Below are 25,514 nucleotides of genomic sequence, written 5' to 3'. Positions count from 1 at the left end.
TTTTTTTTTTACTAGATCTTACTCATCAGCGTTAGACGTGTTGAGGCCACTCACATCCTCAGAATAACATTCTGTTCAATTTTCTGCTGGACCCCTGCACTCTCCCCCAGGGTTTCTCATCTGTCATTCACAGCTAAATGTCTCATAAGGAATGTTGACACTTGCTATCTCCCGTTTCTCATTTTTCATTGACTTTGAATGTGTTCCAGTTAAGCTTCTACCTCAGCTATTCTGATCAGTTTTCCCTGTATCAGGATCGCCATGCTATCTGGGCAACTCTGAATGCAGAGATCACTGCTAATCCTCATTCTTCTTGATTTTCAGCAGCATTTGGCACAGTTGACCACTCTTCTTCTTCTAACATGTTTTATGTCCTTGACTGCTGTGACAAAGTGCTCTCTTTATATGCCTCCTACCTTCTGTTTCTTCTCAGCTCCTCCCTCTCCTCTACCACCACCACCATTACCATCACTCCCACTATTCCCCCTTAAATAGAGACATTCTTGGGACTTAGCCCTAGACTTTCTTCTTATGGTACACTCTCTCACTTCATTTAGCTTCATGTTCGTCTGTGCAGATGATTCTCAGATTATGTCCCTAGCCTCATTCTCTGAGATTGTCTCTTATGTATATTCATTTGTCTAGTTGATGGCTCCCTTCGTTGTCTGGGTAATTTGGCATGTCAAATGAGCTCATAATCACTATCATTCCAGTTGTTCATGCCAGAAACTTGGGAATTATTCTTAGCAGTTCCTTTTCCCTTTCTCCCTATATCATCTGTTGATAGAGTCTGCGATTTCTCTCTGCTTTCATCTCTGTTACCCAACATCCAGCCACCTTCATTTCTCTTGGGAGTATTCAATATAAGTAGTCTTATGACATTCAGTGCGTTCTTCTCTATTCTCTTTTCCGTATTGCTCCCAGAGTTGTTATTTTGATCATGTTACTGCCCTGCTGAAATCCTTACCTCTCATCTTGGAATCCTCACATGTGTCTTCTGTCTAGAAATGTTTTTACAATGTTTTCTTTCCTCATGTGACTTGCTCCCTACTTACTTACCCTTTAAGTCTTAGCTTATATTTCTTGTAAGATTTCCCTGACCCATGTACTCCCCACCAACTGCAGTTGTTCTCACTATACATAGTGTACTACTCCTTTGCAGCATTTATCACAATCATTAATAACTGTTTAGTGTATGGTTTTCCCACTGGATTGAACTTTATGAGGATGGGGACAATGTGTCACTGTTATGTCTTAACTAGGCCCTCAAATATATCTCGAATGAATTAATACAGATATATAATATGTTCTTTTTTAATAGACCATGCTTTCTAAAAGTGCTTATTAAAAATTTAGATTCAGAAAGAAATTATTGATATCTTCATGTTTTACAAGATAAATTTTTTTTATTTTCATATCCTTCATTCTCTTATTTTGCCTTTTTATGTGTAGTATTCTGGGCTTAATTAAAATGCACTTAGGATTGCATTTTAAAATTAAGGTAAAATTTATACACGTTGACATGAGCTGAAATGTACAAAATGATTTTTGACAAACATATGCACCTCTAACCAATATCCCATTCAAGATAAATAAGTGCTTTTAATTTTTCAAAAGTCAAAAAAGTTTTTTCCTATTGACTTTTTTTGCATTATTTTCTTTGAAAAATTTTATTCACATTCTAGGTACCTCAGATCATACTACCTGAATAGGCCATATACCCCATGTGTACTGGAACCTACAAGATTCTTCTTCTTGTGATTACTGGCTCTCACTGTTGGAATTTTAGATTTCAGGCTCAAAGAGGGAGGAGATAAGAAGCTTTACTGTTTACCCATCTACCACCTACTCAGCTAGCTGACTTACTCTTAACAAGAAGGTGTCTGTGTCTAAAATGTCATGCATGGAGTATGTAGATATTATGGACTGCTTCTTGAAAATGAAGGTGAAATCACAAGTTGCATGGAGGCAAACCATAGGTTAAAATTTGTCCCACATAACTTTGTTGTTTGGCAGGTTCAGTGTTTCAGAAAGAAAAATTCACATGTTTCTAGACAGAACATGTGACCTCTAGTTTCTGCCACTCCACCCCTTCCTTATGTTTGAGACTTGCATTACCTGTTTGGCCCATGAATGCATTAGAGTTTGTAATCCCTGCTTTACTTAAATTTGTTATTTTTAATTCCTTTTTTCCTTAAAGAAACAATTGCATGTTCAGCTTTTTTAACATAGTTTGGGACTAGTTAGCGTAAGTTTCATTTTCAGTTTTAAATTGTTCAAAAGATTAGTGATTGGGAAAAGATAGTATAGAGAATGTTTGTTATAGGTTTATGTAATAGCCTTAATTACTGACATAATCCATAAGTATTAATATTTGGTTCATTTTTCTCTTGATACAATATCAAGGGAAAATTAAATTAATATAAATGGTATTCTATAGGCTGCTCTTTGAGCAATTAGAATTAATGTCAAAGGAATAGAAATCGTTTTCTACCTGGATATATAGGGTTAATAGAGGATTAAAAGAGGAATTTTTTACATAAAACTTTATGGAAAATTTCAAAAATTGATCTTCCTCTCCTCTTGCCTCCCCTCCCTTCCCCTCGCCTTCCCTCCCCTCACCTCCCCTCCCCTCTCTGTTTTGTTTTTTTAGAGATAGGATCTTTGTTGCCCAGGCTGGAGTGCAATGGCACCATCATAGCTCACTGCAGCCTCAAAATCGTGGGCACAAGTGATCCTCCTGCCCCAGCCTCCCAGGTAGCTGAGACTGCAGGGATGCACAACCATACCCAGCTAATTTTTTTTTTTTTTGTAGAGACAGCGTCTGGTTATGTTATCCAGGCTGGTCCCAAACTCCTGCCTCAAGCATTCCTCCTGCTTCGGCCTCCCAAAGTGTGGGATTACAGGTGTGAACTATGTACCACACCTGGCCTCAAAGATATTTTTGTGTCTTTACTTGTATTTGTCTATATTTCCAGTTGTTTTCGTAAACAGCAACAGTAGAGTAGTATTACAGGTTATTCTTAAGATTCCAGAGAATAAATTCTAAGGCATGGGTAACCTAGGAAAGAAGGGGTTACTGCTTCTTAGAGCTCTGTCATCAAGGATGGGTAAAGAGGTAAGGTGGAATGTAAAAACAACTTTGTGAAGAAGAGAAAAGCTGAGAAACTCTTCTCCTGATGCTCTTAGTCTCTTTAGTAAAGTAGAAGGTGGGACCATCTGTTTAGAGTGACAGAAGCTTGTGAATTGTTGAGAGCCTGAGGAGTGTGGTAGGCTGAATAATACAACCCACCATATATGTCCATGACTAATGTCTGAAACCTGGGAATGTTACCTTATATGGCAGAAAGAAGTTAAGGATTTTGAGATGAGATTACCCCCAGCTATTCCCCTAGGTCTGATGTAATCACAGTGATCCTTACTACAGGGACACAGGAGGAGTCGGAGTCAGGAAAAGATGATGCGATGATGAAAGCAGAGACTCGAGTAATGCACCTTGCAAATGGCGGAGGGTTCCCTTGCCAAGGAATACAGATGGCCACTAGATACTGAAAAGGAAGTGGATTCCCCCTCAGAGCCTCCAGAAAGAACCAGCTCTGCCAATGTCTTAGCTTTAGCTATCCCACTGAAACTGATTTCAATTTTCTGAACGCTGAAACTATAAGAGAATAAATAAGCCATTAGATATGTGGTAATTTGTTACAGCAACAATAGGAAACTAATACAAAGATAAAAGTTTTGAACACTTGTTCTGTGCTGGGGTCAACTAGGTATAAATAAATAGATTATCTGTAGTTGTGAGGGAGTAATTTAGGTGGTTGGCACAAATTTTTTATAGTGGAGCAGTCAGCAGAGTTTGTCTTTTTTCCAGAGGTACTTAGCAGCCTCAGAGAAAAATGTTCAAAGTAAGAAAAAAACCACTGATAGAATTTTTCCCTATTGGGTACGGGGGAGAATTCTCAGACAGTAACATTGTTGAAATGGTTGCTCATGGCTCTGTGCTGTTTAAGGAGGCAAGCGACTCATAAGGTCCCGGGAGATAGAAGTATTAGGTATTAGGGATCAGTAGGCCTGGAGACCTAGTGAGAATGAGGGGCAGGTTCATGTAAGTGTAACAAAGTAGGAGAGGTGAGAAGAAAAAAATGATGTTCAGTGCCCCAATTATTTGATGTCTTCTGTGATGGGGGCAGCCCCAACGCAAATGCTAGCTTTGCTCATATCAATATGTGGCTGAAGGGAATCTTGGTAAAATGGAAGATGAAAATTAAGGTATCTGTAAGGAATGTGTCAGATTGCTTAATAGTTGAATGTCGTAGTTACCAAAGTAGGTGGCAAGGAGCATAGTTGGGAGAAATACTGTAAGCTGTCTGTCAAAGCCACCAAGGAAAATTTGTGTGCCCTTAGAGATCAGAAGATGGGATGAGAACATAGAAATGGTGGTGGATGAGTATTCTGTCCTGTAGATTTTGATACTTCTATCTCCAAAACACCACATTTCTTTACAATAGTCGACTGTACATTTAGAGAAAATAGCTACATTTTGGAAAAGCACAGATAGGTTGATAAGAGTTTTCCTGGCACCTTCTTCTGCTTTCAAAATGACATCCTAGAAGAAAACAGAATCCAATGGCTTTTGAGCTTTTAAACTTCATACCTGTTCAACGTTTTTATTGACTATGCTTTTATAAGAAAGATGTGTTTAAGACAGGCGTTCTCCATATGTGCTGTGATTTTTGTATCTGTGATTGACGATATCCAGTACCCTGGCATCTTTTTATAGTTAGGTCAAAAGCCAAGTTTTACATCTTTATGTAAAATAAAAGCAGGTCATCATCATAAATAATGTAAAAGTTAAGAATGTGCTTGATAATTAGGATTTCTTCCCTGCCTTCCATCTCAGCTCCTGTTTCTTTTTTGTTTTATTTTGTTTTTGTTATGCATAATTACATTATCTTCTTGCTATTTAAAATTGTTTAATGTTCTTCAGCTGCTGTCTGAAACAAATTAATAGAACCGTAAACACCTCGATCACTGTGCCCTGTTAACTGTTGTTTTTTTTTTTTTTTTTTTTACGTGCCGCAATGATTTAGCATTTCATGACATTAAGTTCAGGGTGACAAGTATTTATTCAGTGTTTATACTGCTTAGCATGAAGTAGACCCCGTAGTGTAGTTAGAAACACAGCACATATTTCTTGATGGAGTAAAGGGAATGAAATTTTTGTCCGTAAAGTGGATTACTGCCAGTATATACATAGAAAGTTGGGAGTGGTGAGAAAAATGTTTAATGATGAATTGAGAGACTCTTGGCTTTAGTTCCTGCTTTGTCATTAATGTGCTTAAGTCACTTAACATCTCTGGGTAAGGCTTTTGCTTCTTTATCTGTGAAGTAAATTTATTGGATAAGACCTCTGATTTTTATTTTATTGGGAGTCGTAGATCCTTTGAGAATGGTCATAATTCGTGGGCCCTCTCCTAGACATAGGCATGTGTACATCTACATATGACACAGCACATACTCTTTTGTGCAGTTTCAAGGGGCCTGAAACCTGTCAGTGGGATTGGGTTAAGGATATGTTGGCTAGATCATTTTAAATGTTAGAGCCCTTTCAGCTCTAACATTTTATACCATTTTAAAACTGAAAGTGAACATCTAGATATGGTGTCTCAGGAATAGTAATAAAGGAAGAAAACAGGAGCTGTAGGTAGATTAGTATTACGTTGATCACAGTTTCTTTGAGAACTCTTTTTTTTCTTCTTCTTCTTTAAGAGCTCTTAAAGTGAGTTAATACAGCATTGCTTAACTATGAGTCTACCTAATACTACTCCTTATAATAGCAGACAACACTTTCGTTGCCTTTAGTATGTGCCAGGCACTGTTTTAAGCACTTTATGTTAATTCATTTAATCCTTACAGTCTTTTTTTTTTTTAATCCTTACAATATTCTTTTCTGTTGTTACTTTTAAGCTGTAGTTTGGGAAAGCAATAAAATTAAAAATTTTATTGGGATTGTATTTCTTTGAGAAAGTACAAATACTTCTGTGACTATATAACAGTAAATATCATTTATTATTAGGTTAGTGCAAAAGTAATTGCAGTTTAGGACCCTGAATTTTACATCATTATAATTAGGCTCAAACCCATCTTTATTAATCAAAATAGGAACCATTACAATGAACACATTTTTGCCAACAAGAAATAAGTTTGTTTATTCCCATAGCGTAAAAATCCGTGCTTCAGGATTCAAAGAACTCTTAGAAAGCATTTTCTGCATCCTGCTGGTTGTGGAAGCATTTTCCCTGCAGAAAGTTTTCGAGATGCTTGAAGAAGTGGTGTAGCAGGTTGGCAAGTGGCCAGTTGAAAATGGTGGATGAGGCAAAACTTCATAGGCCAATTCATTCGACTTTTGAAATGTTGGTTGTGCGATGTGCGGTGGGGCGTTTTCGTGGAGAAGAATTGGGTTCTTTCTTTTGACCAGTGCTGGCTGCAGGCATTGCAGTTTTTGGTGCATCTCATCAATTTGCTGAACATACTTCTCAGATGGAATGGTTTCCCCGGGATTCAGAAAGCTGTAGTGGATCAGCCTGGCAGCAGACCACCAAACAGTGACCATGACCTTTTTTTGGTACAAGTTTGGCTTTGGGAAGTGCTTTGGAGCTTCTTCTCGGTCTAGCCAGTGAGCTGGTCGTTGCCGGTTGTCGTATAAAATCCACTTTTTGTACCATGTTACAATCCGATCAAGAAATGGTTCATTGTTGTTGCATACAAGAAGAGAAAACGACACGTCAAAATGATGGTTTTTTTGATTTTCGGTCAGCTCACGAGGTACCCACTTATCGAGCTTTTTCACCTTTCCAATTTGGTTCAAATGCCGAACCAACGACCATTAGGGTCGTTGCTGAGTTCTTTGACAACTTCTCAAGTAGTTGTAAGAGGATCAACTTCGATGATTGCTCTCAATTGGTTGTTGTCAACTTCCAATGGCCGGCCACTGTGCTCATCTTCAAAGCTCTTATCTCCTTTGCAAAACTTCTTGAACCCACCACTGCACTGTACGTTCATTAGCAGTTCCTTGGGCCAAATGTGTTGCTGATGTTGGGAGTTGTCTTTGCTGCTTTACAGCCCATTTTGAACTCAAATAAGAAAATTGCTCAAATCTGCTTTTTGTCTAACATCATTTCCCATAATCTAAAATAAATATAAAATAAACAGCAAGTAATAAGTCATTAGCAAAAAAAACATAAAATGAGAAATGTGCATTAAAATGATGTATAACAACCACATTTATTTAAGAATGTATTCCAGTATCAGATGGCAAATTTCAACAAAGCTAAAACTAATTACTTTTGCACCAGCCTAAATACATAGCTATATCACTGTGCTAAATGTTTTAAATACCTAACCTTCAAGTTGAATGTTATCTCCATTTTGTGAAAGATGAAACTGAGGTTAGAAAGATTCATAACTGAGATCAGAGAGACTAACCTGCCAAAATCATATAGTTACTAAGTAACCAGAGGAGAAAATTGAGTCTAAGCCTTTTAATTTGAATTCAATTTGATTTTGAATCAAATTTGAATTTGAAGTTGGAATTTGATTCCAAAGCCCATGGTCTTCACTTTGCTGTATCACCTCAGTGTAAAAGAACTGAATCAGCAGTCCTCAACCTTTTTGGCACCAGGGACTGTGTTAATGGAAAACAATTTTTCCATGGATGGCGATTGCAGAGCTCAGGCAGTGACGTGAATGATGGGGCACGGCTGTAAATACAGATGACGCTTAGCTCGCTCCCAGCTGCTCACCTCCCGCTGTGTGCCTAAGTTTCATGGAAGACAATTTTTCCATGGATTGGATGTGGGGGATGCCACAGAGCTCTGCGGCCCGGTCCCTAACAGGCTACAGACTGCTACCAGTCTGCAGCCCAGGGCTTGGGGACTGCAGAACTATGTTGATTGACTCTGTTTATTTTTATTTTTATTTTTAGTGATTGAGACAGAGTCTTGCTGTATTGCCCGGACTAGAATGTTGTGGCATCAGCCTAGCTCACAGCAACCTCAAACTCCTGGGCTCAAGCGATCCTCTTGTCTCAGCCTCCTGAGTAGCTGGAACTACAGACACATGCCACGAGGCCTGGCTAATTTTTTCTATTTTTAGTTGCCTGTCTAATTTTTTCTATTTTTAGTAGAGATGGAGTCTCACTCTTGCTCAGGCCGGTCTCGAACTTCGGAGCTCAAGCGATCCTCCCGCCTGGGCCTCCCAGAGTGCTAAGATTACAGGTGTGAGCCACTGCGCCTGGCCTGATCTGGTTAATAGAATTGATAAGCCCAGAGTTTTAAAGTATGTTGCTTGTTCCGTATATTGAAACATTTAGTTGATTTACATTTAACAAAATTAATGATATATTTGGGTTTAAATTTACCCTCCTATTTTTTGGTTTAATCTGTTACTACTTTTCCCAGCTTTTTTTTGGTGGAGAGGGGCTTTCCTTTATATTAATAAGTATGTTTTGTTATCCTCACCTCCCTCCCCATCAACTCCTTATGTATATATTCTTTTATTATTAGTGGTTACTTCAGAGATTACAGTGTACATCGTTATATATTACATTAGTTTTTTATTTTGTTTTTTACCACTTGGATACGGTGAGAGTCTTATAATACTTTGGCTTCCTGTTTTGTTGTGTTTTTTTTCCTTCCTTTTGGTTTTCAGACATTTGATCCTGGATTGGTTTTGTTTTGTTTTGTGGGGAAGGGGGCAAAAGCCTGGTAATTTTGGATTGAATGCCCATATTGTATATGAAAATTGTGGAGGCCGTGGATGATACCTCCCTCCAAAGGAAATTTAATTTTGTTCTGGCAGGCAGGCATAGTATGGACAGATCACCATGACATCTAATTGAGACTGGCTTTTCTAGGCTTTCTTTCTGTTCTGTTTTCAGTTTGCCGTTTTTTCCAGGGCATACCTTTATTCACAGGGCTTTGTCTTTTTGGGGTCTCAAATGAAAGAAAGCCTGAGATGTTTACTAGGTTGCTTTCTGAATTACTGTGCCTTGAATTCTAACTTTTGTTTCTTTGGCATTGCATGTCTGCCCGTAGTCTTTTGTGATGCTTTCTGTTTGGATTTTTGGTGTCATCATCCCTTGCTTAGGTAGTGTATCAGTAGACATGTCAGTGGATAATTGCTTGCAGAATTTCTGGTTCTCCTTTGTATTTCTCTCCTCTTCAGAACCTTGGCCTCTTAAGTCCTAGCTGTGACTTTCTGCTTGGCTTCTTATTTCCAGTCCTCTGAATACAGCATATGGCCCGAGGAACAAGCCACGGCTAGTGTCAGTATTCTTGCCTTTTCTACAGAATCTTGGCCCCGCAAGTCCAGGTTGCCTTTGTTGCTCTTTGATGCTTTTAAACAGTGGATTTTTTTTTTTAATTGTAGTAAAATACACGTAACATAAAATTTACCATCTTGATGATTTTTAAGTATACAATTTAGAGCTATTAAGTACATTTACATTATTGTGCAATTATCACCACCATCCATCTCCAGAATTCTTTTCATCTTGTAAAACTAAAACTCTGTACCCATTTACAAAAATGGAAATTATTTTCAAATAGAATTTTTTTTATAACTATGGTATTTTCCTTATTTTCAGAGCCCTGAGAGGGAGATTTGAAGCCCATTTTACAGTTATGGAAATTATGACTCTGAGCTTTTAAGTTGTGGCTAAGTCTTAAAACCAGCTTTTTTGACACCGTATCCTGTGCTTTGCTAAATTTACTAGTAATATTGTTAAATCCAGAAATGTTAATCTGCCTATACAATTACTAATTCATACCTCACTCTGGTGCCCTTTTAGAAATGTTGTAAGGCACTAACATTGTGGAATATATTGGGACAGTTCTTTAAACTTTCATCTACTTAGACTGTTTTTTTCCTGCTGTGATTCTGCAATAGAAACTTTTTGGTACTTTTCTGGGTTTTTTCCCCCCGATTTCTATCTTTACTGTTTTAAACCTTCTTAACCTGTATTTATTTCATGGTTTGAAAGTGAACCCTGTTTGAAAACACTATTATTAATACTTACTGAGAGAAGATTGCCCTAGTGATTAAGCTATAGTAAAGCAGGTTCTAACATGGTCTGATAGACTTTCCATAGAGTTATTTGCTTGTTTTTTTCTATATGAGTTTAACTTTTTAGGGTTTATCTCTGTTTATTAGAATGAATATTTTATATTTGTAAAGATTTTTAACCCTGTTTACATTCCTCTTTTCCTATTCTTTTTGAAAAAAATAAACAAAAACACAGTTATAGATGCTATTACTGTGAGTACAAGAAACTGAAAGAGGAACTGTTTAATAAGAGTTTTACTGACCACCTTGACAGCTTGAAAAACCAACTTTCAGAGCTATTCACTGCATTTGTAACAATAGTCTTTGCCTAAATAATTAGCTACCAATAGCCATAAGTGAGACCAGGCAGGGACATGAAGATGAATGAGTACTAATGTATGACCAACCATTGTCCATTAGTGGTATTATTAAAAGTCCTGAAGACTGGACTTTAAAGCAAAAATTTGTAAAGAGCTCTCTTAAACCTTATAGTTGAACCAAAGGGCTGTTATGTTTATAGTACGAAGTTTTCAGAGTTGAATGTGACCTAAAGTTTAGTTTAAGAATTTGCTTCTCAAACACCTATTTAATCTTGCAGGCCAACATTATTCAAAATTCACTAGGTATGAGTAATAGTGAAAGAACTTTTAAATTGTTTTCTTTCCTTGAGTATACCACTGATTACTGTGCCCAGAACCCATTTATCCTACTTTGCTTTTCTATAATGTAATGATTGTTAAAAATATTTACTGAACCGTTTCTTCCAGGTAAGTTAAGTATTAGTAAGAGTTGTTTGAACTTCATTTTCAAATTTTTTAATTTTAATTTTTAATTTTGTTTTAGTTTGTTTTTAATTCTATTCCCTGAATAATGAAGGTAGTTAGCCCACTTACAAAGATAACCCTTAACTTTGCATAGGTTTAGTTTTTGGAACTGTATGTTTGTATAGTGTGTCTTGATTTTTTTTGACGTACAAAAACTTTCGTATGCTGAGTTTGATCTCTTATACATTACTTAACTATTTAGATATCTTAATGGGTTCTGAGCCATCAGTAAAGGGCAAAAGAGACATCTTTGTCAAGATGGTGGAAGTAGTAATATCTGTGGTCTTGTAAGGGTTGCCAGGTACCTTGTTTGCTAGTGTTTTTGTCTACTGGGATGCAGAAAGCCATAGGTCTTGAGTGGGCATTTGCAGAAGGCATTTTACATGAAGGTCACCTGGTTGAGCTTCCTTTTTCTTCTAGCAGAGAAAGACTCTCTCTCTACCCCAACTCCTAAAGAACTGCTTGTCCTAGTTGATGCTTTTAAACAGTTGGTACATTTGTATTTTTTATCCAGTCTTTATAGTTCTTGGCAAAAAAGTTGGTCTTATAAAAGCTGTTCTTTCAAAACTAGAAGTAGAAATAAGTGGAATAGCATTGTGAAAGATAGGTGTTACATTATATACAAAATGCCTATAAGTTGGTTTATCAAGCTAACTGTATGGATGAAGTCAGATGCAGAAGCAGTCTGACTTCTACCTAGCTCTGCAAAAGGAGGACACGAAATAGTCCCAATCATTGGTTTCTCCCTCTTACCCCAAGGTCCACCTAGCCAGTGAAGGTTCTTGTACTTTGCAGGCTTGCTTGGCCTAGGAATAGGAGCCCCTGAGAGAGAACTATAAATAGAGATTTAAAATGTGGTTTATCTCTGTGGTGATGAAACTAACATCCCTTTATGTAAATATAATGTTTGACTCACATTAGGCTTTCAAACATGTTTTTCAGAATGTGTTTTATATTTAAAATGCCTGTATTTTGGCTTTAAAAAACTAAATAGAAGTAGCCACCAATTTTATATCTCTGCTGAGCTCTCTTTAGTAGATAAATAACTAATTTTGGACTCATACAAACTACATTTTGGTCAGAGCCTGAGATTAAAATATTTTACAGTTAGTCTTTAATATTTTTTCTCTCTTTTGGGATGATTTTTTAAAATCTTGTTCATACTTTGAGATTCCATCCTTTAGCTAGTTAGAGGTTAATTAGAGCTGGGACTTTTAACAGGTCTTTAAAAAAAAATTAACTGTTAACATGGAAACATACAAAAATTAAAACCTCACAGGAATTTAAATGATTAGAGCTACATTAATTTGTATTACATAAAGTCAGCCACTTTATATTTTAGCAGAGATTCCTGTTAGAATCTGTTATGAAAATGCTATTTATCCCTACAGCCTGAATTCCTTCTGCTAGTGCTAATGTAAGCAATAAACAGATGATTTAGTATGCTCAGTCAGCAAATATTTTAATATATATCATGTGCAGATCACAAGTTTATTGTGAATGTATTCATGTATTTCTGTCTAACGTATGCACACATAAACAATCAAGGGCTTATGTGTGTATAGCCTTTATTTGATGGTAATTAATCATACCTATCAAACATTTAATATAAGTGGCCATTTAGTATTATTAATTTTATATAGCCACACTTAAGTTTCTATGTTTTTCCTCTTCCATTTATTATCACTCTGTTATCTATAATCAAATTTTAGGGTTAATATTTTTCTTAATATTATAATTAATTTAATGATTAATTAATCAGTATATACATCTTGACAGTCTCAAGTAGAAAGACAGGTTTAGCTCTTATACCATAGTATCTGTATTTCCCTTGTCCCATGGATTTAGGCATTGTATGTTCTGCCTGTACCCTCCAACTTCAGGTTGAGTATCCCTTATCTGAAATGCATAGGACCAGTGTGTTCAGATTTTGTTGTTGAGGGGAGGAGGTGGATTTGGAATACTTGCACATGCATAATGAGATATCTTGGATTGGGACCCAAATCTGAACACGAAATTCATTTATGTTTCACATACACCTTATATACATAGCCTGAAGGAAATTTTATATGATAGTTATGGAATTTTCCATGTATGGCCTCATGTTGGCACTCAGAAAGTTTCAGATTTTGGAGAATTTTGGATTTCAGATTTTCAGATTATGGATGCTAAACCTATATGTATTGTCATCATGCCTGGCTTCCTTTACTGAAGCTTCTTTTTCCTTCATACACAGCATACCTGAAGAATTCAACAGCTGTGCCTGATCTCTTTCTGCCTTTTTGCCAGAGGGCTTCGGATAGCAGACATTATAGGGCATGAGGTTATAGATTCACTTCTTTCAGTAGTGAATAGCATTATTTACTTAAAATTGGGAAGAGGAAAACCCAAGCCAGGGAAGACTGATAACAAATAGGAAGGGAAGAAGTAGTGGAATGTATTTGATCCCCCATATATGTTAATTTTTGGTCAAAGGATTACGCTTCATAGGAAATTATATTAGAGATTATCTTTACCAGTCCTCCATTTTATTGAGGGCCACTATGAATAAATGACTCATTCAGGCTCATATAGCCAGTTAACACCAGAGCCATGAATCATACAAAGAATTCCTAACTCCACATCAAGTATTCTTACTATTATTATAAGTTTGTATTCAAAAATTTACTGTAACTGATGGAGCAGTTTGGTAATTTCCATATGACCCAGTAATTCCACTCCTAGGATCCACCCTGGAAAAATGAAAGCATGTGTCCACAAAAAGATTGTACCCAAATGTTGTTCATTGCCACATTATTCATTATAGACAAAAACATGGATGAATGGATAAGCAAAATGTGGTATAATCATGAATAGGGTACTGTTCAGCACTAAAAAGAAGGAAATACTGATATATGTTACAACATTAATAGAACCTTAGAAATTTCCTTAGTGAAGGAAATCAGACACAAAAGATTATAATAATTATATGAAATGAAATGTCTAGAAAAGGAAATTTATAGAGACAGATGGCAAGGGTACTGGGAGTGGGAGTAGATATTGACTGCAGATGGGCTTGAGGGATTTTTTTGGGGGTGGTAGAAATATTCTAGACTGGATTATAGCAATGGTTGCATGACTATAGAAATTTAGTATAAATTATTGAACTCCTAAAATGGGTGAATTTTATGGCATATAAGTTATACTGTAATAAAGCAAAAAAGGGGACTTAAAATTTACTTGAACACTCCAATTTACTGTAAAGATTACATTGTATATATCTTTTGTTCTGTAATTCTTGTAGGTAGTGCTCTTTCAAAAAATCGATAAAATCTAATCTAATTATTTGACAATTCTCTTAGCCTGAATTAAGAACATTTGGTTTCTGAAGAAAGGAGTTAGTATCTTAGTAGACATGTTAAACTTGATAATTTTATGTATGTATGTATATATATATTTTTCTTCTTATTCTTCTTCCCACAAGATTAGTTTAATGTCCCATAGGCTCATATCATAGAACAGTTGAAACTTAAAGGACTTGGCAGAATTACTGGTACTTTCTATTCTAGTTGTAAAACATACTGATAAACAATTCTCTCACTGCTGTTAGGTTACTTTCCAGTATAATCTTCTTCCGTATTCTGCAGTTGAGCTTTGTGCTTACTGAAATTCCACTGTATTTGTTTTCAAACCTGTTTTTGCCAGTTGTACTTGTTAATATCACAAAATTTGATATTGTGTAAATCAATAAAATAGTGTCAAAATAGAATTTTTTCTTTAGCAAACTAGATTGAATACTTTGGAAAGATGTGAAAAAAGTAAATGGCTGCATACTGGTTTGAATTGGGTGTGGGTAATTTGAAACATGGGAGTGGAAATTGTAATAATATAGAAGGATTTTATTAATACTTTCAGATAACTTCACAAATGCCTTTAATTGATGCTCCACCTTAATGAAATTGAAACTAGAAATGTTAGACAATTTATTATGTCTGAGTATATGTAAAAAAAAAAAAAACCGAACTCCAATCATTGGACCTATGTTCAGAGAAAGTCTTAATATCTGAATGAACATTTATGTTTTAAATTAAAATGTTTAAGGTTCAGGTGTGTTTGTATATTTAATAGTTTCCCTGTTTACCACCTGACTTTAGTTAACCAACCAGGTGCTGGTTTTGATCAGAGTGGGTAAGAGGAGTTCTCCTCTGGTGCTTTTCTGTACTACAGAAATTTATATTCAGAACTATAAAATCAAATTTATAAAATAGTTAATTTTAGCAATAATAGGAATGGTTATTTTTATAATAAAAGAGATTCTCATTGCTTTTTAAATTATTGGGTTTATGTCAGTTTTTATTGCATGCATTTTGAGGTATGCTAAAAAGTAGAATCAGGATGACAGCAGAGAAGGATTGGTCCTGGAGGTCACAATAGGCCTAAAGAGGAGGTTCAGGGAGAGTGGGAGTTAACAAAGAAAGGAGGGATGTGGTCAGAGGAAAACTTAGGATGTTGAGCATGGAAGTGTGAAGTCCAAGAACTTAAAGTCATCAGTGAAAATTTTGAACTCATGAAGGTTGATGTGGAGATTTGAAAAATACGAGCTTGTGGTAAGATTATATAGAATGTAGAAATGTGAGCACCCAAGATGCTAATAAATGAATAGCTTTCCTTGTGGCCATTAGGTGTGTAGCATTTTATGAAAGAAGAAGGCTGGAGGAATGATGTCATATGAAACAAGGGCTGCACACAGAGAATTTATTAAAATTGGAAAGTTGATCAGTACCATTCTGGTTACATTGTTAATATGGTAAAGCTCTGTTCATGTTTACCTTTGAGTTGGTTGGTGTTACTTGGAATTGTTTAAGTTTATATACAGTACATGTTTCAAAATTCAAGATCACCGTTTGCAGTGATTTAACTTTTTTGATTACAGATGCCTTTAACAATCTAAGGAAAGCTACGATCTCTCTTTCCAAAGTACTTAATTACGAACAAGCACATAATAATTTCATAATTTTAGAAGGTTCACAGACCCGTCAAAGCTCAGATCCTTGTTGAGAAGAGAAAGAAATTATCATACTAATAATTAAAAACAGTAGCTTTGTTTCCATGTATTTTGGTGTAAATACAGATTTTTGAATAATGCACAAAACAGGACTTTTATAGTCAATAATTCTGGATTATCCGCACTCTATAAAGTGAGATATCTACAATCACGTTGGTAAGAACTTGGAAGTAAAGTATCACCAGTAAGTAATGTGTTTGAAGTGATAGTAACTAGAGATGTTTTAATTGAATAATACTAATGCTGCTCTGTTATATGCATTAGAGCCTTTTAATATTTACCAGTAGTAGCAATCAACTTTTAGTCATATGGATCTGTATTTTATTCCACTCTCAATTTTACTTGTAAAAGTATGATCTTCGAGTACAGTATTTAAGAACGATCCATGTGTGGGCGTGGTATAGCTTTGGGGAGAAAGTATGATACGCCTTACCTTGCTATTTGCCTTTTCTCTTCTGCTTTCTTGTGCCTGGATGTGATGCTTGCTTTTTTCCCTCTTTTTCTTAGGGTAAATGAGCAATCATTTATAGCTATTATTTGTTTTAGTAACCATTGTAAATTGTAAAGACTAACTTTTATATAATGGCAAGTACTAGAAAATTGCAGGTTGCTTAAGATAGTTTCAAGTATTTCTCACCTGAAAAATGACTGCTTTTGGAATTGTATTTCCTTTAATTTGTTATTGTAGCTCACAATAATTATTTTTATGTTTGCAAGAATAAGAATTGTACTCACACTTATGATTTTTTTTAACTATAGGACCGTGTATATGTACAACAAAATAATGTGGAGAATGTCTACAATTTGGGATTAATTATTTTTCGAGATCAAGTTGTACGTTATGGGTGTATTAGGGATCATCTACGGCAAACTCTCTTGGATATGATAGCAAGAGAGCGGAAAGGAGAAGTTGTAGACAGGTATAATTTATCTTTTTACTCTCGTGGTTTTGATTTTTGGTGCTTATATCTTGAGAACCAATTGACTGTCATAGTTATATTAAATAAAAGTTTGTATGTCCAGCACATTGTGAAAATCCTTTAAAACCTTAATTTACAGTTAACAAAGTTACCTAGAATTTAACTTGAAAGCAGCAAGTAATATATCCAGCTGTGGATACAATGGATGCATGGACATAATGGCTGGATACTTTCTAGACAGCCCTCGTGTGTGTGTGTGTGTGTGTGTGTGTGTGTGTGTGTGTGTGTCTGTGTGTGTCTGTGTGTGTGTGTATAATGAGATATGCATGTGTATATATATCCCTATTATGTGTATTTTTTTATTTTAATTTTTTTTAAAGACATAGGGTCTAGCTCTGTTGCCCAGACTGGAGTACAATGAAACATTCATAGCTCACTGCAGCCTTGAACTCCTGGGCTCAAGGGATCCTCCCTCTTCACCCTCCCCAGTAGCTAGGACTACAGGCATGCATCACCATGCCTGCCTAACTTTTTAAAAAAATTTTTGTGGAGATGATCTCGTTATTGCTTAGGCTGGTTTTGAACTTTTGGCCTCAAGCAGTCCTCCCGCCTCAGCCTCCCAAAATGCTAGGATTACAATTGTGAACCATTGCACCCAGTCTGTGATATTTTTACAATAGACCATCCTGAGCATTTATTTAATATGCTTTAAAAGAACAAGTCAGTTATTGGTCTTCCCTTACGATTTTTCATATATTTTTCATTCTGGCATTTTGTTGTTTTTTTTTTTCTTTTTTCTCTTGGTCTTTTTCCTTAAGGGCTTTGTCTAGCTTTCATTCTTAACGTTTTTGAAGAAAAGTGCTGAGTATAGTCTAAAAGGACTAAGAACTTCTATACCTCTTCTAGGTCATACTCCATCCCCCTTCCTAACGTGATTGCAATGCCATTTTTGTGATGCTGCAGCTAGAGAGCCTTGAAACATGTGAGATTGCTTTCTCTGCTTCTGTTTTCAGAGCAGCAGTTAGATGAAGACTTACAAAGTTCTTCTTATTTCAGCTTTGGTGCTTGACCAGGATTATCCAAAGCCATTTAGTGCAAAAAATTATATTGCCTAAGAGTAGCTGTATGTTGTACCCATGTCTGGCAATGCAACCTAATCTACCTATCTTCCTCTCTCCCCTGTTCCCTCCCTACTTCCAGGTAAACAGCCTCTCTGTGTTTTAAAATACGTAGAAATATTTAAATATTTTAAACATATTTTCTTTAAAAATTGTAAGCTATAGCAGGGTAAAAACAACTTGAGATAAATAGCCAATGCAGACAAGATATGCCTTGCAATTAAAATTAAATCCTTGTTATAAATGAGGAATTTATGGGAGATTAGTCACTTTAGTAAAAATTAAATGTTTTGAAGATATTTTAACCTTTTTCTTTGTATTTTTATATGAGATCTTTAATGTAATTCGATTATGAAGTGATTTAACTTCTTTTGACAGGGGCGCAATAAGAAATGCGTGCCAGATGTTAATGATTTTAGGTCTTGAAGGAAGATCAGTCTATGAAGAAGATTTTGAGGCTCCTTTTTTGGAAATGTCTGCAGAATTTTTTCAGGTAATCAGTGAAAATGTAAACAAATATTCTTCTAAGATTCTCAACATTATTGAGTATAGTTAGCAGTTTGACTATTTTTACCATTTTTGACTGAGGCCCATTGGGGCAGGGGAATGTGTAAAAAATACACTTCAGCGTACCTACCCTACATTCTCACATTCCAGTTAAGCAACTCATTGATAATAAAATTAGAGAGTTTGAACTCATAGACATGGTTTTTAAAATTACACAGTTGACCCTTGAACAGTATGGGGATTGGGGCACTAATCCCCCCCTCCCAAATGCAGTCAAAAGTCCAAGTATAACTTTTGACTCCCCACAAACTTAACTACTAATAGCCTACTTTTGATAGAAAGCCTTACAGATAACATAAACAGCTGATTAACACATATTTTGCGTATTGTATGTATTACATGCTGTATTCTTTTTTTAAAAGAGGATCTGATTCTGTTGCCCAGACTAGAATACAGTGGCATGATCGTAACTCACTGCAACCTCAAATGCCTGGGCTAAAGTGATCCTCCTTCCTCAGCCTCCTGAGCAGCTAGGACTACAGTCATGTGCCACTGTGCCTGGCTAATTTTTCTATTTTTTGTAGAAAAAGGGTCTTGATATGTTGTCCAAGCTGGTCGTGAACTCCTGGGCTCAAGCAGTCCTCCTGCCTTGGGCTCCCAGAGTGCTGGGATTATAAATATGAGCCATCATGCCCGGCCTATGTGTTGTATTCTTAAAACAAAGTAAGCTAGAAAAAGAAAATGTTATTAAGAACATCATAAGGAAGAGAAAGTATATTTACTATTCATTAAGTGGAAGTAGATCATCATAAAGGTCTTCCTCCTTGTCATCTTCACATTGAGTAGACTAGGGAAGAAGAGGAGGGGTTGGTTTTGCTATCTCAGGGATGGCAGAAGTAGAAGAAAATCCATTTGTAAGTGGACCTGCACAGTTCAAACTCATGTTGTTCAAGGGTCAACTGTATGTTATAAAACATTAACTTAGAAATATTCTTAACATTTTATTATATTTATATGTTACAAATTATTTAAGTACCATAATACACAGTCAGCACATCACTAATGAAGTTTTACCGTACAGGCTTTTAGTAGTGTAAATTACTAGTAAAATTGACATAGGAATATGATGAGTCTGCAGTGCATATTTGCCTTAAAGATTGTTGATTAGAAAATTTTAGGTCAGCGAGTACTGATACAAGTTTGCAGCAATATACACGATGCCAACTAAATGCTGAAAGTGAAGCTAAACTAGTACTTATTTGTAATGAAATGATGGTGATAACGGTAACTGAGTACTAAGAAACATAGGACAGTATTTATAAGGTAAAGATAAGTAGGCATCCTTCCTCAAATCTGCAACTATCTGAACGGTTTACAGTAGGAGTTTTATACTGTTGCCAAAACAGATATCTTAGTAGAGTACTAATATAAAGTTTTTGCTTCCATAATACACTTAAAAAAAAATACAAAATTATGATAACTCTTAAGAACTTAGGTTATTCATAAGAGTCATTGGATGTATGTAAAAATGGAACTCGGTGAATTTTGGTGTCATTTACCTAAAAAGAAACAAAGAATGGACTTGCTGCTTTTTGTTTGTTTGTTTGTTTGTTTTTCCAATCAGTTTATAGCCCATCAGGAAGACCTTTGTGGCCTGCACTGGTGAGCCTGGACTATGCTTTATGGAGTATTAATTTATAATATAGGAAACAGTATTTATTTTCTAATATGTCAACTAGTTGTAGATATTTTTGGCAATATTTCTTATTTTGTGTTGGTTTTAATTTCATTCATTAAGTATGCAAATACTAAGAGAAGGTAAATTGTTTATAAATCAGGATTCCAAAATGTGCTACAGTGGCATACGTATGTATGTATGTATAAATACATAAACATACTATTCTTAATAGTGGAGAGATGGTCTCACCAAGATTTTTGTTTGGTGCGTTAATGTCTAAGGAACTTGATTATTTTCAAGGATTAAAACTACTTGTTAAGAAAGTGAGAAATGTTGTTCAATCTGATACCATAGTTTATATCAACATGTCTTCTATTATATATAGATATATTCGCTAATGCTATTATCAAATAGCTTAAAATCAGTAGGGATAATATTTGTAATTTAGTGGAACTTTTGTAAGGCTGGTGGTAATAAGCAGACAAGATTAACAGTTACTTGAAAGTTCTAATTCTCAGACTTTGGTATAAATGTATACCCCTTTGAGACTAGGAGTGGGGTGGCAGGAGGACTTTAGTAAACAGCAGTATGCTAGCAAAGCTTATGATAAACACAATGAATCTTTCTAGTTATAATTTTACATTAAAACAAATCAAAGAAGAACTCCCCACTCTTACTTGGGGTTCAGATGCTTCTATTCTGTAGTTTTGACCTCAATTGGCATGCATTTACTTTTTCTGCTATTTGTAGTACATTGGCAAAGTATGAAAAATAGTGCTGTGGATAGTGTTTTCACATAGTTATCATGTAAATAAATGCTTTCAAGGATATAATTCAGACTATATGAATCTTTGTAATGAGAAATTACAAAAAATGTTAATAGTCCTTATGTTATTTAGACTGATTTATGATAAACACTGTAGAAACCCAGTTAAAAGCAGAAACACATTTTCCTATGTTTAAAAAAAAAAAAATCATGCTTTTTAATTGCAGATGGAAAGCCAGAAATTTTTAGCAGAAAACAGTGCTTCAGTATATATAAAGAAAGTAGAAGCTAGAATTAATGAAGAAATAGAACGGGTGATGCACTGCCTTGACAAATCAACCGAAGAGCCAATTGTGAAGGTGGTTGAGAGGGAACTCATTTCCAAGCACATGAAGACTATAGTAGAAATGGAGAATTCTGGGCTAGTACATATGTTGAAAAATGGGAAGACAGAAGGTAAGTGTTATCAATCAAGCAATAATTAAGACATTTTTAAGAATTTTCCTATAGTTGAAGCAGATTGTGAATGTCAGTTTTCAAGAAGTTGTGGTATGAATTATTAGTTTATCACCGTTGTTACTTTGATGGCATTTAGTGATAAAGCTTCACACTATCTTTTTTTTTTTTTTTTTTTTTTTTTGAGACAGAGTCTCACTCTGTTGCCCTGGCTGGAGTGAGTGCCGTGGCATCAGCCTAGCTCACAGCAACCTCAAACTCCTGGGCTCAAGTGATCCTACTGCCCCAGCCTCCCGAGTAGCTGGGACTACAGGCATGCGCCACCATGCCCGGCTAATTTTTTCTATATATTTTTAGTTGTCCAATTAATTTCTTTCTAATTTTAGTAGAGGTGGGGTCTCGCTCTTGCTCAGGCTGGTCTCGAACTCCTGAGCTCAAACAATCCGCCCGCCTCAGCCTCCCAGAGAGCTAGGATTACAGGCGTGAGCCACTGCGCCCGGCCCTACACTATCTTATTAATGAAAATTTTAGATATTTCTGATGAATTGAGTAACTTTTTCTTCTGTCTTTCATTTTAAGTCTCCTCACTTCATGTTTTTGTGAATCCAGAAGATTAGAGGTAGTCTGATCTTACCATAATATCTAATTATAATATCATTGGTGAGGCCAGTGAGCTCCTTATCCATACCTATACTTTTTTTAATATATCACAGAATTTGGGCTCTCTCTATTTTCACGTACTCTCCTGTAGTCTTTGTTATTCTTTTAAAAATCTGAAGTTTTCATCTTAAGATTTTTGTAGCCTTTCATTTGAGATTTAGTGTTGATAAGGGTGCCAAAAATGCAAAAATATTCGTGTCTTCCATATTGATGTATTTAGATATTTTTAGTAGATTAGTTTTGGGAACTCTGAAGTTACAGTCTGAAGAGAAAGGAGAATTGCATGAAAGTAAACATTTTTAAGATAACTATAGCATTTATTCTTGTTTATTTTGGCCAGTTTAATGACTATATGTCGTGATATTTGCCTCTTTGCAGTGAATCTCCTTGGATCTTTGAGTCCTTTGAGCTTCTTATAGCTGGATATCTAGATTTCTAGCAAGGCCAGGGAAATTCTCCTCAATTATTCTCTCAAATAGGTTTTCCAATCCTTGTATATTTTCTTCTTCTTCCTCAGGCATGCCTATGATTCTTACTTTAGGCCTCTTTATGTAATCCCATATTTTTATAGGCTTTGTTTGTTCTTATTTCTCTGCTCTGTATCTTTGACTGACTTGTTTAACTCAGAGGTGTCTTCAAGCTCTGAGATTCTTTCTTCTGCCTGATGTAATCTATTAAGGCTTTTCACTGTGTTTTGTATTTCCTTGAATGAATTATTCACTTCCAGAAGTTCTAATTGACTTTTCTTTATTCTTCAGTGAATTTTTAATTCATTTCCTGCATTGTTTTTGTGGTTTCTTTATGTTGAGTTTCTATTTTCTCTTGTATTTCATTGATCTTCCTTATAATCCATGTTTGAAATTTTTCATCTGTTATTTCAATATTCTGATTTGGGCTGATGTCCATTGCTAGAGAGCTGGTGTTCCGTTTTGGGGGGTGTCCTTTTGCTCTGATTCTTCAAACGTCCAGAGTTCTTTTGCTGATTTCCTTCTCATCTGGAGCAGCTGTCGCTTCTTACTTTTGGATTTTGTTTTATTTCAGTATTTATTCTTGGTGGCTACTTATTTTTATTTTCCTGAAAAAGACATTTGTAAGTGACAAGTGACCTAGAAGAAATTATAAGTAAAAGAACAACAACAATCATGTTGTCCTTATTCTTAACTTCTCATGCTTTGCTTTAAAACTTTCACTTTAGCACTGATGCGCTATTAACAAATAAATAAACATGGTACCCTTGTTTCCCTGCTTCCTAGGTGAAATTTTAGCAGTATTTAGCCACTTACCTTTAGTAAAATATGTATTGCCTTGTTGGAGTCACTACGTAGGTAGGAAACGAGAAAAGTTTTTCAAAGGGAAATTACAAAGAGAGGAGGATACAAGAGAAATGAAAAGAGAAGTTGATCCATGTTGTCCTCTAGTGGAATTCTTACCTTGTGTTTTAAAACTGTTACATTTCTGTATATGTGGTAAGTACGTGGAAAGTTGTATGTAAATTTGTTTTCTTTTTAAAAGACTCTTCTGTTAAACCTTTTTTGTAAAAGAAAAAAAAAGTCATCTTCTAATATGTTTGCCATGTTTTCTAAAATTAAGGTCTAAGTCAAGGATTGGCAAACTTTTTTTGTGTAAAGGGCCAGATAGTAAATATTTTAGGGTTGTGACCCATATAGTTAACTACTCATCTCTGTTTTCATAGTGAGAAAGTAACCATAGATGATAACACAAATGAATAAGCTTGACTGCATTCCTATCAACCTATTTATGGGCCCTGAAATTTGAATTTCCTATAATTTTCACATGTCACTAAATACTCTTTTCATTTATTATTCTAACTGTTTAAAAATATGAAAACCATCCTTAGTTCATGAACTGTACAAAAACAAGTGGTGGGCTGTATTTGGCCCATGGGCTCTTATTTGATGACCCCTGATCTAAGTAGTCCCTGGTAGACTAGGGCTGTATGCAAAGCATTTTGTCCTACTTAAACAAAATGAGTATTGATAAATTATCTAATTAATGTACTATGTAAGTATTGAGTCAATGCTTTCTTACCCTCCTTCGGAGTATGTGGGGAGGGATGATTAAATGAGCTGGGGATTAGAGGGTAGGAAATGTTCGATGTGGAAGTTGTTGAGCCTGCCTGAATTACAGCATCTCTGTAACCTGCATGAAGATTTATGTTAATGATGTCAAGTATGCCTAACATGGCAAGTACTTAACAAGTACATGGGTGAAGGAGTATCAGAACTACTTATCACAGTTCTTCTTTAATTTTCATTTACTCTTTCATATTCTTTACTACACCATATATTTAAATACAATAAATTAAATGTGAAATTGTATTAATTTACATACAAATACATATACAACATACTATCTAAACAGAACATGCAAAAACATAGGAATGAAATAGACAAGTTGAGAACCATTTTGTTAGGGTTTTCTGGTGAGCCACATTTACTATAGAATGTGTCCACAGATTGCTGTTGCATTTGTAATACTTGTTTTTAATATGAGAAATTTGGTTATAATTTATGCTAAATATGTGAGAAGCTATAAGATTTGCCATGTGTAGGTTATTTATGGGCATATATTATTAATGGAAACTTACTGTTTATAAAATTTTCTGTTAAAAGTCACTGAAACAAATTTTAGAGGATCTTTTTGATAAACTTGGTTTTAAGTGTTTTTAAAATACAGACACCTTTAGTTTTAAGCTGTAACTTGCTTTTATAAATGTAGACCAAGGTAGGCCAATTATGGCCTGTTGGCCAAACCTGGCCTACCACCAGTTTGGTTGAAAAAAAAATCAAAAGAAGAATATTTCATTACATAAGAAAATTTATATAAATTTTCAGTGTCTGTGAAGTTTTATTTGAAACACAGTCACACTCATTCATTTATGTATTATCTCTGGCTGCTTTCTTGCTACAATGGCAAAGTTGACTAGTTGAGTCAGAGCCTGTGCGGCCCACAGCCTGAAAATATTTACTATCTGATGATTTAAAGAAAAAAATTTGCCAGTCCCTGATCTGGAAACTGCTATTCTAACTCCATTTTCAAAAGTAAAGTTCTGACATACAGTCTCTCAGTAAATTGTTATTTCAAAGAAACTCTAGACATATGGTAAAACAGTATTTTAAATCTACATTTTAGTCTTGTGAAAATGATATAAAAATGTATGGAGTCCAGAATTTTCATTCTAAATTTAAAAAGTATAGTGAGATAGACCAGTGTTTAAAATACAGATATTGGCTTAAGATTCCACCTTGGAAATACTAGGGATTTCTCTGAGGAAAATATTGAAGAGTAGATATTTATATTATAAATTTTATAAAAACTTGAGCCTGGCCGGGCGCGGTGGCTCACGCCTATAATCCTAGCACTCTGGGAGGCCAAGGCGGGCGGATTGTTTGAGCTCAGGAGTTCAAGACCAGCCT

General features: G+C 35.4%; 1 protein-coding gene across 1 annotated transcript in view; it reads left to right on the top strand.

Moving 5' to 3' along the window:
- Positions 1-25,514, top strand: part of CUL3 (cullin 3) — a 109,167-nt gene that overhangs the window by 52,582 nt on the left and 31,071 nt on the right. Inside the window, exons 4-7 of the mRNA XM_012642469.1 lie at positions 16,732-16,892; positions 18,389-18,503; positions 21,189-21,417; positions 23,331-23,398. Of these exons, the coding sequence (XP_012497923.1) occupies positions 16,732-16,892; positions 18,389-18,503; positions 21,189-21,417; positions 23,331-23,398 (573 nt within the window). The remainder of the gene's footprint in view (positions 1-16,731; positions 16,893-18,388; positions 18,504-21,188; positions 21,418-23,330; positions 23,399-25,514) is intronic.

This window comes from Propithecus coquereli, unplaced genomic scaffold, assembly GCF_000956105.1.
Source record: "Propithecus coquereli isolate 6110/MARCELLA unplaced genomic scaffold, Pcoq_1.0 Scaffold18, whole genome shotgun sequence".
NCBI classification, from domain to species: Eukaryota; Metazoa; Chordata; class Mammalia; order Primates; family Indriidae; genus Propithecus; species Propithecus coquereli.
Note: the sequence above shows the minus strand (reverse complement) of the source record. Positions and strands in the feature narration are given on the sequence as shown.